Source organism: Anabrus simplex, chromosome 9 (genome assembly GCF_040414725.1).
Source record: "Anabrus simplex isolate iqAnaSimp1 chromosome 9, ASM4041472v1, whole genome shotgun sequence".
Taxonomy (NCBI): domain Eukaryota; kingdom Metazoa; phylum Arthropoda; class Insecta; order Orthoptera; family Tettigoniidae; genus Anabrus; species Anabrus simplex.
The window spans coordinates 20,090,355-20,105,059 of record NC_090273.1 but is presented as its reverse complement, the minus strand read 5'-3'; the positions used below and the strand labels follow the sequence as shown (position 1 = coordinate 20,105,059).

General features: G+C 40.8%; 1 protein-coding gene across 6 annotated transcripts in view; it reads left to right on the top strand.

The window, feature by feature from the left end:
- Positions 1 to 14,705, top strand: part of LOC136880938 (gustatory and odorant receptor 63a) — a 118,212-nt gene that overhangs the window by 49,174 nt on the left and 54,333 nt on the right. For all 6 annotated transcript variants that reach the window (XM_067153471.2, XM_067153474.2, XM_067153469.2 and 3 more), the window contains exons 3-4: positions 2,930 to 3,180; positions 8,738 to 8,995. In XM_067153471.2, the coding sequence (XP_067009572.2) occupies positions 2,930 to 3,180; positions 8,738 to 8,995 (509 nt within the window). The remainder of the gene's footprint in view (positions 1 to 2,929; positions 3,181 to 8,737; positions 8,996 to 14,705) is intronic.

The following is a 14,705-nucleotide window of genomic DNA, read 5'->3' as shown; positions in this document are numbered from 1 at the left end:
ATGATCACTTCATCGTCTAAATTAGTTCTTAAATTGCGCTTACTGGTTTTCAGTACACATGCCCACCTTGCAATACCATCCTTTAGAATTTTCTGAAACAACATTTTTAGTTCCCCAACAGAATCAAATCCTTGCCTACACCTTCCATGGTCTACGCACTGCACAGTGCAATACAGAATGTGTGTGTATCTGACCCCTAGTCCTATTTCTTGATACAGGGTTGGGGATAAGGTGAGATGAAGTTATATGGCAACATTTAAAGAAAGATTTTCTCAAATGCAGATAAGAAAAATTGGATTACAACTCCTCTGATAAGGAAATGCTTAGATTGTAAGGTACCCACCTGCAAGTGTGATTCTAATATACTCCACTACGGTGATTACTAGGGCTGGGATTCTTACGTAATAACATTTTCCACTCCTCCTTGTAGACAACTGGAAATGAAGATGTCTAACAATTCTGATTCTGATATGGTCATACCTGTGTTTCTTCTTCTTTTTTTGAGAATGGGTCACCTAGGACCACGCGGAATCAACGTTTTTGGCCTTCTTCTTTTGCCCAGTAGTTCTTCATCTTCAATGATTGTGCACATCTCCGGTCCTCCGACCATGCTGATCGTGTAAGTTTCTTTTCTTGTTCCTCAAATCCCCACGTTTGCATGAAGTTTTGTATTTCCTTTCGATCTTGTAGATTTGGTGATCATAATTCAGTGACGTCCTTCTCTAATAATTTGTACAACTTTGGTCTAGTGGCCTTGTTTTGTAGAAATTTGTACATTTGATGTGAAAGTCTGTTAGGGTTCATTAGTTCCAAATGCCCTGCCAATTGGATTCTTCGCATTTGAATTTCATCTGTCATTTCGGAAATATGCTTGTATATTTCACTATTAGGTTTAGGGTAATGGGTTCCGTTTATGACTCCTAAGATATTTCTCATGATTTTTTGTTCTTTAATTTCTAATGGTTCCTTTAATCCCTTTTGTTGTAGGTTGAGAATTTCCACAGCATAGAGTGCTTCTGGTTTAACTACTGTATTAAAATGTTGCATCTTACTCTTCTATGAAAGTCATTGTTTATTGTAAATGGTTCTTGTTAGCTGGAAACCAGTTCCCATCTTTCGAATTCTTGAAGTTATGGATTTTCTTTCATTACATTGTTATGTAATCCATTCACCTAAGTATTTGAATTCATTCACCCTTAAGATTTTGTTAGTACCAATGATAAGTTCTTGTGGTACACTTTTGATGTCAGTTATATATTTAGTTTCTTCGTATGATATTTGAAGTCCGATTTTTGCTGCTTGTTCTTGTAGAATATCAAGTTGCTCTTGTGCATCTGGTATGTTTTTGGCTATATGTGCCATATCATCAGCAAAGGCTAGACAGTTAATTTTTATACCATTATTCTTAGGTCCTAAATGGCGAGATGGTGCGCCTGCTTTCCTCCTGTATTTCATTTAACATACTTTTACATATTCTTAGTAATATTACATATTTTTTACATATTATTTGAAGAATGTAACATTTGTGTACACATCTTGGTAATTATTAAACAAAGTAAAAAATTGTGTCAGCTTGTTTAAATTTCAGACTATAGTAAAGTTGTATAATTCAGAAATAAGCATTTCCTGGCCCACGTTTATATAACATACTTATATTCTCGACATCTGTAGAAATCATTTCTGAAATTTTGCCTAAAATTTTCGTTATACCCTGTAACATAACAAATGAACATCCCCCTCCTCGCTCCCTTTAACTTAATCAGAGCGCCAAATATTATGCGATCACTTCGATTTGTGACTTTATTATCTATGGCTGTTTTCAGCCAACAGTATATTACATACTCTAGTATAGTAGAAGAAAAAGGTGCTTTATGGAAGGGAGCCAGCAGGGTGCAAAATCGCCAGACTGAGTGGTTCAGGCAGTTGCGGTGCTGGCCTTCTGAGCCTAACTTGGCAGGTTCGATCCCACCTCAATCCGCTGATATTTGAAAGTGCTTAAATACGTCAGCCCTGTATCGGAAGATTTACGGGCACGAAGAGAATTCCTGCGGGACAAAATTCCGGCACCTCGGCGTCTCCAAAAACCGTCAAAAGTAATTGGTGGGACGTAAAGAACAATATCATTATCAGGATGTGAAACCACGGGGTGGAGTGCGGGGGAGAGGAGGGTTTTCCTCCCACCAATGATTTTTCTCAAAGGTTCCTCCCCACTTAAATTGCCCGGTGGAGGTGGCGGGGTTCTTTCATTATATAATAGTGAGAAAAATGTAGAACACATGTAACTGAAATTAATGTTCTTTACTATGAATATTTTTATAGAAACATCAGCATTTTTCTTCTTTCTTCTTCTTTTTCTAACGCTTTTCCCACACCTGTGGGGTCGCGGGTGCGAACTGTGTCGCAATGTGGATTTGGCTCTGTTTTAAGGCCGGTTGCCTTTCCTGACGCCAACCCTATATGGAGGTATGTAATCACTATTGCGTGTTTCTGTGGTGGTTGGTAGTGTAGTGTGTTGTGTTGTGAGCTTGCACCACTCCTGTACTTCTTAGAGAAGATGTGTTCCCAATAGGTAGCCAATAGGACAATATGCACTTAAGGAGTGCACAAGTGGAATAACTTTCCAATTTTTAATCATTCTTTTTATAACAACAAAATTCAAACAAAAAGATCTGGGGGGAGGGGTGATTTACTTACTGGGGAATTATATATCCCCTGCCCCGCCGGGTACTGCCTGAAGTAAACACTAGTAGTTAAACCCTACGATCCTTCTTCCCTCCACCATTTATTTCTGATTTCGTACCCTGAAGCCGGGCGTTTTAAAATCTTGCCTACTCCTTTTGGTGAGGAAGGAATTGGGATATTTATAATTTTTGTCCTGGAGGGAATCGAGAGTGATCAAAGACTGATATACAGTACATCCTTTCTCCAGGTGCTGCTACATTCTGTTTCGCCTCGTTTGCCTTCGTCTACTCCCTGGCCGTGTACCTGGCTATGGGTGCTGTGGTATACCTGGTGACAGTTGACCGCTATAACATCATCAAAGACAGCAAGCATTTCGACGATCAGGTGTTTGCCATCATGTTTATGGTGAACATGCTCCCTCAGCTTGTACTGGCGCCGTGCCATTGGCGCGAAGCCTACAAGGTTGTCGACTACCTCACCAACTGGGGACAGTTACAGGTGAGCTTCTCTTGTTACAGGAAGTCATAAATGTTGGTGCAAACGCATTCACGTACAAGGAATTGAGTGCAATGTCTAGTTAGGGCCATCTGAGAACGTCAGTACTAACAATCATCTTCTACCTAGCGTTGTCCCACAAGTGCAGGGTCCTCTTTTCGAATCCTTAAAAAGCCATTTTGCACGGTCGTGGACATCGTTTGGTCTCAAGCCAACAACCCTCATATCATCTTTTACCGCATCTAGCCAGCGTGTTGGTTTTTTTCAGGTGGGCGCACTCCGCTGAGGTTAAAGTGGAACACGAGGTTGGCAACTCTGCCAGGTGGTGCACGTAGGACATGGCCATACCAACAGATGCGCCTTTCCCGCATTTTCTCCATAATTGGCGCGATGCCCATTTGCTGATGAATTGTGTCATTCCCAATGTAGTGGATTAAAGAGATGCCCATCGAGCAGCGGATCATTTGCATCTCCATGGCATTCAGCAGCACACAGCGGAGCTGGATGTACTATGGCTTGGTATATATTCGACTTTAGGCACAAAGTACGCCAGTGACATCACTCCACCGCATCCAAGTTCCATTTATCCGAGCTCGCAATTCCCTGTTAATTCAACAGCCACTCTGCAGGCAAGATCCAAAGTATCTGAAGCTATTTGTTATAGCTAAGCTTTCCCTTCTGACTTGCATGGTGTCATCACGTGGATTAGTTTCCTTCAGATTGGACAAAAGCAGTAATTGAACCTATCTATAAGCAACGGAACGGGAAGAATTGCAACAACTATCGAGGTATCTCATTGATTAGTACCGAGCTCGATAGCTGCAGTCGCTTAAGTGAGGCCAGTATCCAGTAATCGGGAGATAGTGGGTTCGAGCCCCACTGTCGGCAGCCCTGAAGATGGTTTTCCGTGGTTTCCCATTTTCACACCAGGCAAATGCCGGGGCTGTACCTTAATTAAGGCCACGGCTGCTTCTTTCCAATTCCTAGACCTTTCTTATCCCATCATTGCCATAAGACATATCTGTGTCAGTGCAACGTAAAGCAAATAGCAAAAAAAAAAAGAAAAAAGCATTGATTAGTATACCAGGCAAAGTATTCACTGGCATCTTGGAAGGGAGGGTGCGATCAGTGCTTGAGAGGAAGTTGCATGAAAACCTGTGGTTTCAGACCACAGAGGGACTGTCAGGATCAGATTTTCAGTATGCGCCAGGTAATTGAAAAATGCTACGAGAGGATTAGACAGTTGTGTTTATGTTTCGTAGATCTACAGAAAGCATATGGCAGGGTACCGAGGGAAAAGATGTTCACCTTACTGGGTGACTATGGGATTAAGGGTAGATTATTAAAATCAATCAAAGGCATTTATGTAAACAATTGGGCTGCAGTGAGAATTGATGGTAGAATGAGTTCTTGGTTCAGAGTACTTACAGGGGTTAGACAAGGCTGTAATCTTTCACCTTTGTTGTTCTTAGTTTACATGGATCATCTCCTGAAAGGTATAAAGTGGCAGGAAGGGATTCAGTTAGGTGGAAATGTAAGCAGTTTGGCCTATGCTGATGACTTGGTCTTAATGGTAGATTGTGCCAAAAGCCTGTAATCTAATTTCTTGAAACTTGAAATTAGGTACAATGAGTACGGTATGAAAATTCACTTCTCAAGGACTAAATTGATGTCAGTAGGTAAGAAATTCAGCACAATTGAATGTCAGATTGGTGATAACAAAGCTGGAACAGGTAGGTAATTTCAAGTATTTAGGATGTGTTTTCTGCCTAGGATGGTAATATAGTACGTGAGATTGAATCTAGGTGCTGTAAAGCTAATGCAGTGAGCTCACAGTTGTGATCAGCAATATTCTGTAAGAAGGAAGTCAGCTCCCGGACAAAACTATCTTTACATTGATCTGTTTTCAGACCAACTTTGCTTTACTGCAGTGAAAGCTGGGTGGACTCAGAATATCTTATTCATAAGTTAGAAATAACAGAGATGAAAGTAGCGAGAATGATTGCTGGTACAAACAGGTGGAATCAATGGCAGGAGGGTACTCAGAATGAGGAGATAAAGGCTAAGTTAGGAGTGAACTCCCTGAATGAAGCTGTATGCATAAACCGGCTTCGGTGGTGTGGTCATGTGAGGCGAATCGGAGGGAGATAGGTTACCTAGGAGAAGGACTCTGTTATGGAGGGTAAGAGAAATAGAGGGAGACCAAGACGATGATGGTTAGATTCAGTTTCTAACGATTTAAAGATAATTGGTATAGAATTAAATGAGGTCACAGTAGTAGTGGCAAATAGAGGATTGTGGTGACGTTTAGTAAATTCACAGAGGCTTGCAGACTGAACCCTGGAAGGCATACGGTCTATAATGATGATATATATATACATGTATGTTTTTAATTCTTCTTCGACAATTCGACTACGAATATATGAACATTTTTAACATGTTTTTATACCCACAGTAACAAATAAGAACTATAGTATTCCTCAACTTCAAGTTTTTATAGACTATCTTAAAACTCTGCTCAACATTGTACAAACATACTACAATTATTTGCGACCTGGACCCTAGGACATTCTTTAAATTGTAATGTGTTTTTACGTCATATAACCCATGCCAACCATTTTAAGTGTGTTTAAAGGCAGATTTCATGTTGATTATGTTAAGATCCTTTTCATTTATTTACTGTGAACTGATGATGATACCAAGGGAATCAAAACTGGTTTTAACTTAATAAATGTTAGTTATATATTATATAAAGCGTCAAATGATGGAACATCCCTCAACTGACTCCCACTGAGCACTGTTGCGATATGACGTCAATGTGTCCTTGTTAATCCAATACTCCCTTATCAAAATCAAATTGGGTCATATTAAAAATAATATAAAATGGTGTAAACCAAGTTGTCAAGCCGATCCCCTTGGGTAACAGATGATTATGCTGCTGGGTTGACATGAACGTTACATGAGGATGTGCAAGGCTAACATGCGACTGTCAGAGGGATATAATGGCAACACCTAGTATAGATGCAATTCTTTGGGTTTCGATGATAATTACAACAAACTGCAGCCACAGCAACAGAAGACAAACTATGCTCCCAGATCAAGTGACTTTCTTAGCATCTACCGGAGTGGGGGAGAGTAAAGAGTTCACAAAATCTGCTGCACGTCTGAGATATACTGGATTTTTTTTTTTAGTCGCACCACTACCCACAGGTCTTACGGTGACGATGGGATAGGAAAGGGCTATAATTGGTGAGGAATTAGCCATGGCCTTAATTAAAGTACAACATTTGCTTAGTGTGAAAATTAGAAACAACCTTCAGCGCTGCATATTAAATTTGTTTTAAAGACAGTGTGCAAATCTACAAACCAGAAGCTCTCATCCGAGTGCCTCACCAGATCCATCCATTCATCTGATCTCTCAAATGAAACATAACAAAAATCAGTCCAGTGTTTTAAATATACAGATGATGATGATGATGATGATGATGATGAAAACAATCATAACTGTGAAGTAGATAATTGACAGTCCCCGGCAGACTATTATTAAAGGAAGAGCAAAAAAGAAAGAAGTAATCTTCTAGTTTTACGTGAAATCCAAACCACAGGGAAATGACTATTCATATAGTTGACCGCCTTTTTTTCTTTTTTGAGTCGCACCGACACAGATAGGTCTTATGGCGATGATAGCCGCAATTTTAACAGCAGCTGCCTTGGCGAGAAGTCAGAGACAATGCCACTCTACTATCATGCCCCTTTTAAGGATAAGTTTTGTACCATATACTGAGAACTATAAATGATTTTCTAGTATTACACACGATCAGAGAAATGTTAAGAGGAGTAGGGGAGGATCGGGAGGTATCAGACGGCGGCTGGTGTCCAACAATCACAGATGTCTTTGACAGCAACATGTGGCAGAACTTGTTTAGTTACTCACAGGTCCGCCTGCATGTTTGAAGGGAGAGTACATCCTATTCAGTCAACAGGCAGGGTCGTTTATGAGTGGTGTTTTATTTTCGGCCGGCACGGATGTATTTTTACCAAGAAGTAGCAGCAACAAGGATAAGTTGTATTGAATTTTAAGTGCATTAGCAGAAACGGTATTCCTTACTCTGTAATATTGCGGGTTTAGCATCAGTTTATTTTCAAACGTTCTTGTTCAGTTCCTGTTGTTTAAGGGAGTAATTCGGGTAGTATCGGACATCATAGGTTGCAGTTCCTTCCAGGTTGCTGATATTACTATCCTTTGTTTTAGGTAAACATGGGGAAGATACACGGGCAATGGGAAGAAAGCAATATGATAATAGCCGTGAATAGTGGCTGGGATAATAAAATGAGTATTATAGAGCCCAGTCAACGTTTCTCTGTTCCAAAAAGCACGTTAGGTGCTGGTAGAGAGATTCCAATAAAAGTGTGTACGGCGAATAGTGGGACTTATTTATTAGAGAACATTCTCAGTATATCAACACTCTGGACAGCCAGCTCATGCCACTCAGCAAAACAGAATTTTTAAAACTTGTGTATCAATTTGCTGAGGAATTGAGAGTCGAACATAGGTTGAATGAAACTAAAATCATGGCAGGAAAGGACTTTATTATGATTTTATGAAGAGGCACCAATATCTCCGTTTGAGGACATCTGAGTCTACTAGCTTGCAGTGAGCAGTAGGCTTCAACAAGGAGCAAGTGGACAAATGTTTTGGTAAATTAAATGATCTTATGACAAAATATTTGTTTAGTCCATCAAGAATCTTCAACACCATTGAGTGTGATATTTGCAGAATGGCTAAGCGTTAATTAGTTTGTATTTTGAATGTGAAAAAACTCTTTAATAATAATAATAATAATAATAATAATAATAATAATAATAATAATAATAATAATAATAATAATAATAATAATAATAATAATGTTATTTGCTTTATGTCCCACTAACTACTTTTACGGTCTTCGGAGATGCCGAGGTGCCAGAATTTAGTCCGGCAGGAGTTCTTTTACGTGCCAGTAAATTTACCGACACGAGGCTGTCGTATTTGAGCACCTTCAAATACCACCGGACTGAGCCAGAATCAAACCTGCCAAGTTGGGGTTAGACGGCCAGCACATTAACCATCTGAGCCACTCAGCCCCCCAAAAAAAACTGCTTGTTAAAAAGATTGACCGTCCGATACCACCCTCCATTTTTCAAACACACGAGAGAGTAATGACCTCATAATTTGTTAATATTGTCCATGTTTTTAATTGTGATTGAATATATCACAGTGAATACGTTTTTACATGAGTCAACTTGTCCCACAGACACTGGCCACTGCAGTCGTGCATGACAGCAACTAGTGTGGTAGATGCTGGCCACATGAGCGAGAACGGCAAGATGATGTTCCTTTGTACATTGTGGAGAAAAACCGACAAAAGCGAGCAGTTCATCTTCATCCTTTATTTGTGGTCTGATTATTACAAGTACTATTCCACACACTATTCGAAGTAATTCTGCCGAAGTGGATGAAAAGCTTGCTTGTTTTTAGAAAAGGCAATGTGGAGTGTAATGTTTCAACATCTCATTGCAGATCCAGTTCCAGCACGCCATTCACGCCCCTATGGTGCTCAACATACGCCGGAAAGCAATGACTCTAGCAGTCATCATGCCCGTCTTCTCCACGTGTGTGGTCGTGTCGGAGAGGTACATGATCCCAGAGATGCCCATATTCATCACGGCCTTCTATAGCTACCTGCTAAGTGTGGTCCACCTGCACGGAGCATTCTGGTACCTGGTTTGTGCTGCCCTGTGCCAAGTGGGGAATATTCTGACATGCCACTTCACGGGGGTAAGTCTCGCAATAGTTCACAGAACAGAAATTCCAAATCAAAGAATTCTCGTTAGTAGTAACAGTGATAAGGTAGAACCAAAGGCAGATGGCGCTCAGATCAGCAATGATCCTCATTTTTCTTTTACGTGAATAAGTTTTATAAATCAGGATCTCAGTTTGAAAAGCTGAGCGAGATGAGCATAGTGAAGGTTTTAAGCAGCACATACACTGAGTGGCCAAAAGTGACCGGAAGGAGTCTCCCATTAGAAAATATGCCGTGTATGACTCCTGAGCGTTGCGGCTAGCTGCGGTATAGCCGAGCAGTCTGTCACAGACACCAGTGTCGTGAAGATGGCAACACGTCACGAGTTAACTGACTTTGAACGTGGGACACATGGGTCATAGCATTGCGGAGGTTACACGCAAATTCGGGTTTCCGAGGTCAACAGTGTCGAGGGTGGATCTTAAATATCTCAGACAGAATATTACCACCCGCATAAACCGCCGCACGGGAAGACCACAGTTGTTTAATGAATGTACATCACGTTGCCTCCGCAGAACCATACTGGACGTCGACGGGCTACTGTGAGTCAGATCACCGCCCAGTTACATGTTGGGAATCAGGAATCCATTTCTACCAGGTCTGTAAGGAGACGACTGCACTACATAGGCTTCACCAGCCGACGACCAGCTCATGTCCCTTTGCTGACACCTCGACACAGAGCTGAACGACGTGCATGGGCCTGCGAACATTGGCAACGGACCATGGAACAGTGGGGCGTGGGGTATGGTCCGATGAATCCTGGTTCCAGTTGTATCGAGCTAATGGGTGCGTGAGAATGTGGTGTGTACCCTATGAAGCTATGGATCCTGCGTGTCAACAAGGTTGTGTCCAGGTGGGAGGTGGCCTAGTTCTGGTCTGGGCGGCGTTCTCATGGTTGCAATTATGCTGTTTGGCTGCAGGGAGCACTGACATTATGTAGACATTCTGTCGGACCATTTGCATTCCTTTCTGTCCCTGGAGTATCCTGATGGAGATGCCGTGTTTCAACAGGACAATACGCCATGTTACCGCTCTGTGGTGCAAGATGCGCGAGTTCAGATTCCTCCAGAACGATTCCAATACCTTGTAGAATCGATGCCTTTGTGTATTGCTGCCATTTTGAGGGCTCGCAGGGGAGCAACTCGTTATCATCCTCACATCAGTGTCTTCCCATGACTTTTGACCACTTAGTGTATATTCTACATAGAGCAAGAGAGTACACGTCAACCAGTAACAACGGTTCTCGAAAATATTCTAAATTACGACGAGGAATCGACGCACTTCTCTAAGGTTCCCAGCAGTGGCGGTTTCTCCCACACAGCACTGGAGCTATGAACCTCCATTCTCTGTGCTTATACAGTGTTATATATATTTATTGATTCAGTCCCCTGGCCGGAAACACATTTGAAATACGCGTCCGAAGAACTTGTGATTTGAGGCTGTTGACATCACACAGCAGGAACAATGCAGGAACATATCCATGACTGAACTCCCATAGACATGCGTGAGTTTGTTGTTGGTGGTGGTGGTGGTGGTGGTCGGGGGGGTTAAGCTAGGTCAAGACGAGTTGCTCAGAGGTAGGCATGGGGTACAGGAGGCAACTCGTGACATGGAGCCAACGAGCTGGAAAGTAGTCTTCTTTTATAGCTTGTTTGGTTCAGCTTATTGTGTTGAATATCAGAACACTGAGCACGCGCATGAACTTTGTAAGGCACCTGGCCAGAGTGAGTTCCAATATCTGTCTAGAGATCAAGTTCCATGTTGCGAGGTTCTTTCTGACCGCTATTGGTCTAGTATGGTGTTCCAACTGCCAGAGCAATATTTTGAATAACAGAGGACATGTATAGCTATAATAATGCCACGGCATTAAGCAACAAAGTTAAATAATACGTTAGGAACTGTTGGTAGATACAGCAGGTTAATAAAGTGCTACATTATGTACATTGTATGGTTTGTCCCGCCGAAATCGAGAATACTACCCCTACCGTGTATTGTCCAAAACAAAGTGGTCATTTAATAGACATAATCTCAAGTTTCCATTATCTTATCAACCAGTAATAAAGTTTCTATTTATAAAGGGAATCTGCATTCTGGCACAGTTTCCATTCCAATGTTTGATGGTGTTGTGAGGGTGAGTTTATTCTGACTAGAGTTGCATTAAGTTTTTGGCGATTGTGACTTCATATTGATGGTATTGTGATGGTGCGCACATTCTGAGTAGAGTTGTTTTTAGTTTGTGGTATGTGTATGATTTTTAAGTAGTTATAAGCAAACTTAAAATCAATGAGTACGCCTAGTAATATTAAAAGCGTGCGGACTACTATGAAGACAAACTTCTCATCCTTATCTCTTGAAAACAAAATTGGAATAAAAGCTGTCGGTAGACCTACGCCAGTGCTTCCAATAATTAGAAAAACAAAAACAAAGTAGTAACACGAAAATTCTATATAGATATTTATCAAATCATCAATTTATTTATTATTATACAATCTTCCTGCAACAGCTGCAGGTTGCCCAAAGACAAAAAGTACCTTCACAACAATAATGGATGTGGATACAATAGATAATGTGATCGTATGATGTTAAATGTAGGCAGTTGAGTGAGGCATGTCAAACATTTATTTGATGTCTGCAAGCATGGTTCTTGAAGATCATGATGGACTTATTGAGTGTGGTAATGGCGATGTTATAGATAAAATCTCTATTTAGCCCAAAGGAATTGCAGAAGTTGACAAAAAAATGTAGGTATGGTTCCTCGAGCACCTAACATCAAACCGATTACAGAAATGGATGAGAGCTTATATTTTCACTTGTAGAAGTCCGCCGTTTCTTCATAAATTCTTCTTTTTTCTGCATCGACCTCTTCCGGCTCGTTTTCGTTGGTCTCAAATCTAATTGTTGGATCGATGATGAAACCTTCAGAACAGGATGGCTTAAAAGCAATAATGTCAATGCGTCGGTTGCTTCCTCTGTTGGAGAGACCGTGTACTTCTTCATAGACATTATAACCTTGTCCTCTAAAAGCATTAGCTATCATTGATCTGGCTAAATTATGACGTGGGGTGCGTAGTAATTCACCATGTGGACAGGCTCCCAAGACGTGTGAAAGAGTTTCGAACTCTCTGTGGCAACGCCGACAGAGGCTGTTGCCCTGGGATCTGCCAGGTACAGTACACACAGCAGATTCCCTATCTGTTGTTTTCCTAGCCTTTTCCTAAATGATTTCAAAGAAATTGGAAATTTATTGAACATCACCCTTCGTAAGTTCTTCCAATCCCTCACTCCCCTTCCTATAAACAAATATTTGCCCCAATTTGTCCTCTTGAATTCCAACTATCTTCATATTGTGATCTTTCCTACTTTTATAAACGCCACTCAAACTTATTCATCTACTAACGTCATTCCACGCCATCTCTCCGCTGACAGCTCGGAACATACCACTTATGTCTCAAATATTATTACAATATTTATAAGTCCACCTGTTCAATACAATACAATATAATCCACTATTTCATATGGTTAAAATTTATACATAATACATAAAAGTCAATGGTACATGTTTCACCCTCCTTTACGGGCATCATCAGCCTATATCAATCTTAAATATAATACATATGGAGTCTTTCTAATCTTATAAATTATAGGGTAAAATGTTGGACAATGATTTTATAAAATATTATACAATAACATCTAAAACAACGATATTGCACCAAAGTGTGCTTAAAAAAAAAAAAAAAAAAACAGTAGTAAATTAACAGAACCAAAATGAGAATAGTTACTTGTAACATACCACTTAGTTGAGCAGCTCTTCTTCTTTCTCCCAATTCTTCCCAACCCAAACATTGCAACATTTTTGTAACGCTACTCTTTTGTCGGAAATCACCCAAAACAAATGGAGCTGCTTTTCTTTGGATTTTTTTCAGTTCTTGAATCAGGTAATCCTGGTGAGGGTCCCATACACTGGAACCATACTCTAGTTGGGGCCTTACCAGAGACTTATATGCCCTCTCCTTTACATTGTTACTACAACCGCTAAACACCCTCATAACCATGTGCAGAGATCTGTACCCTTTATTTACAATCCCATTTATGTGATTACCTCAATGAAGATCTTTTCTTATATTAACACCTAGATACTTACAATAATCCCCAAAAGGAACTTTCACCCCATCAACACAGTAATTAAAACTAAGAGGACTTTTCCTATTTGTGAAACTCACAACCTCACTTTTAACCCCGTTTATCAACATACCATTGCCTGCTGCCCATCTCACAACATTATCGAGGTCACGTTGCAGTTGTTCACAATCTTTTTTTTTTTTTTTTTTTTTTTTTTTTTTTTTTTTTTTTTTTTTTTTTTTTGCTAGGGGCTTTACGTCGCACCGACACAGATAGGTCTTATGGCGACGATGGGATAGGAAAGGCCTAGGAGTTGGAAGGAAGCGGCCGTGGCCTTAATTAAGGTACAGCCCCAGCATTTGCCTGGTGTGAAAATGGGAAACCACGGAAAACCATCTTCAGGGCTGCCGATAGTGGGATTCGAACCTACTATCTCCCGGATGCAAACTCACAGCCGCGCGCCTCTACGCGCACGGCCAACTCGCCCGGTGTTCACAATCTTGTAACTTATTGATTACTCTATAGAGAATAACATCATCCGCAAAACGCCTTGCCTCTGATTCCACTTCTTTACTCATATCATTTATATATATAAGAAAACATAAAGGTCCGATAATACTGCCTTGAGGAATTCCCCTCTTAATTATTACAGGGTCAGATAAAGTTTCACCTACTCTAATTCTCTGAGATCTATTTTCTAGAAATATAGCAACCCATTCAGTCACTCTTTTGTCTAGTCCAATTGCACTCAGTTTTGCCAGTAGTCTCCCATGATCCACCCTATCAAATGCTTTAGACAGGTCAATCGTGATACAGTCCATTTGACCTCCTGAATCCAAGATATCTGCTATATCTTGCTGGAATCCTACAAGTTGAGCTTCAGTGGAATAATAACCTTTCCTAAAACCGAACTGCTCTCTATCGAACCAGTTATTAATTTTACAAACATGTCTAATATAATCAGAAAGAATGCCTTCCCAAAGCTTACATTATGTTGCGAGCTGTTTGTGCTTACCTTATATAAAAAAAAATTCTCCCCTTCGAATTGGTGCTCTTTTCTCCGTCTGCTGTTACGAACTGTCGGCTTCCCGGCTGCTTGTACTACTGCTGTCACTGCTTGCCTGCATGGCGCATCCACTCTGACGTCATGCCTATAGTATGTTCTCGATCTACCCCTCTGGCATATATATATGTCCTTGTGTCGTTCATTCGGCAGGTCAGTTGTGGTATAACCTTGTTAAAGACAGTGGGAGCTGGAACTCTGTACACGGCTGGACCGTGTCCATTTTACTTATAAACTTAGTGCTGGACTTCTGTCAAGGGTGAGCAGACTCCGTTTCTTTCTATCATTTAACGTGCCCTACCTTGCTATACTTGGGCTTCGCCGTAGTAATGAAAATTGAACTTTGGTCCCTTCAGGACACATCTGAGTATTCGTGCAGTGCAAATGTTCTGCCTTTTGGACATTTATATTCCTAAAATGTGGTGTAAATGGTGTACTGGACAGCTGTTCTAAAATTCTAGCCCATACACATTCCTACCTTCTGAGATGAACTTTTGCATCGC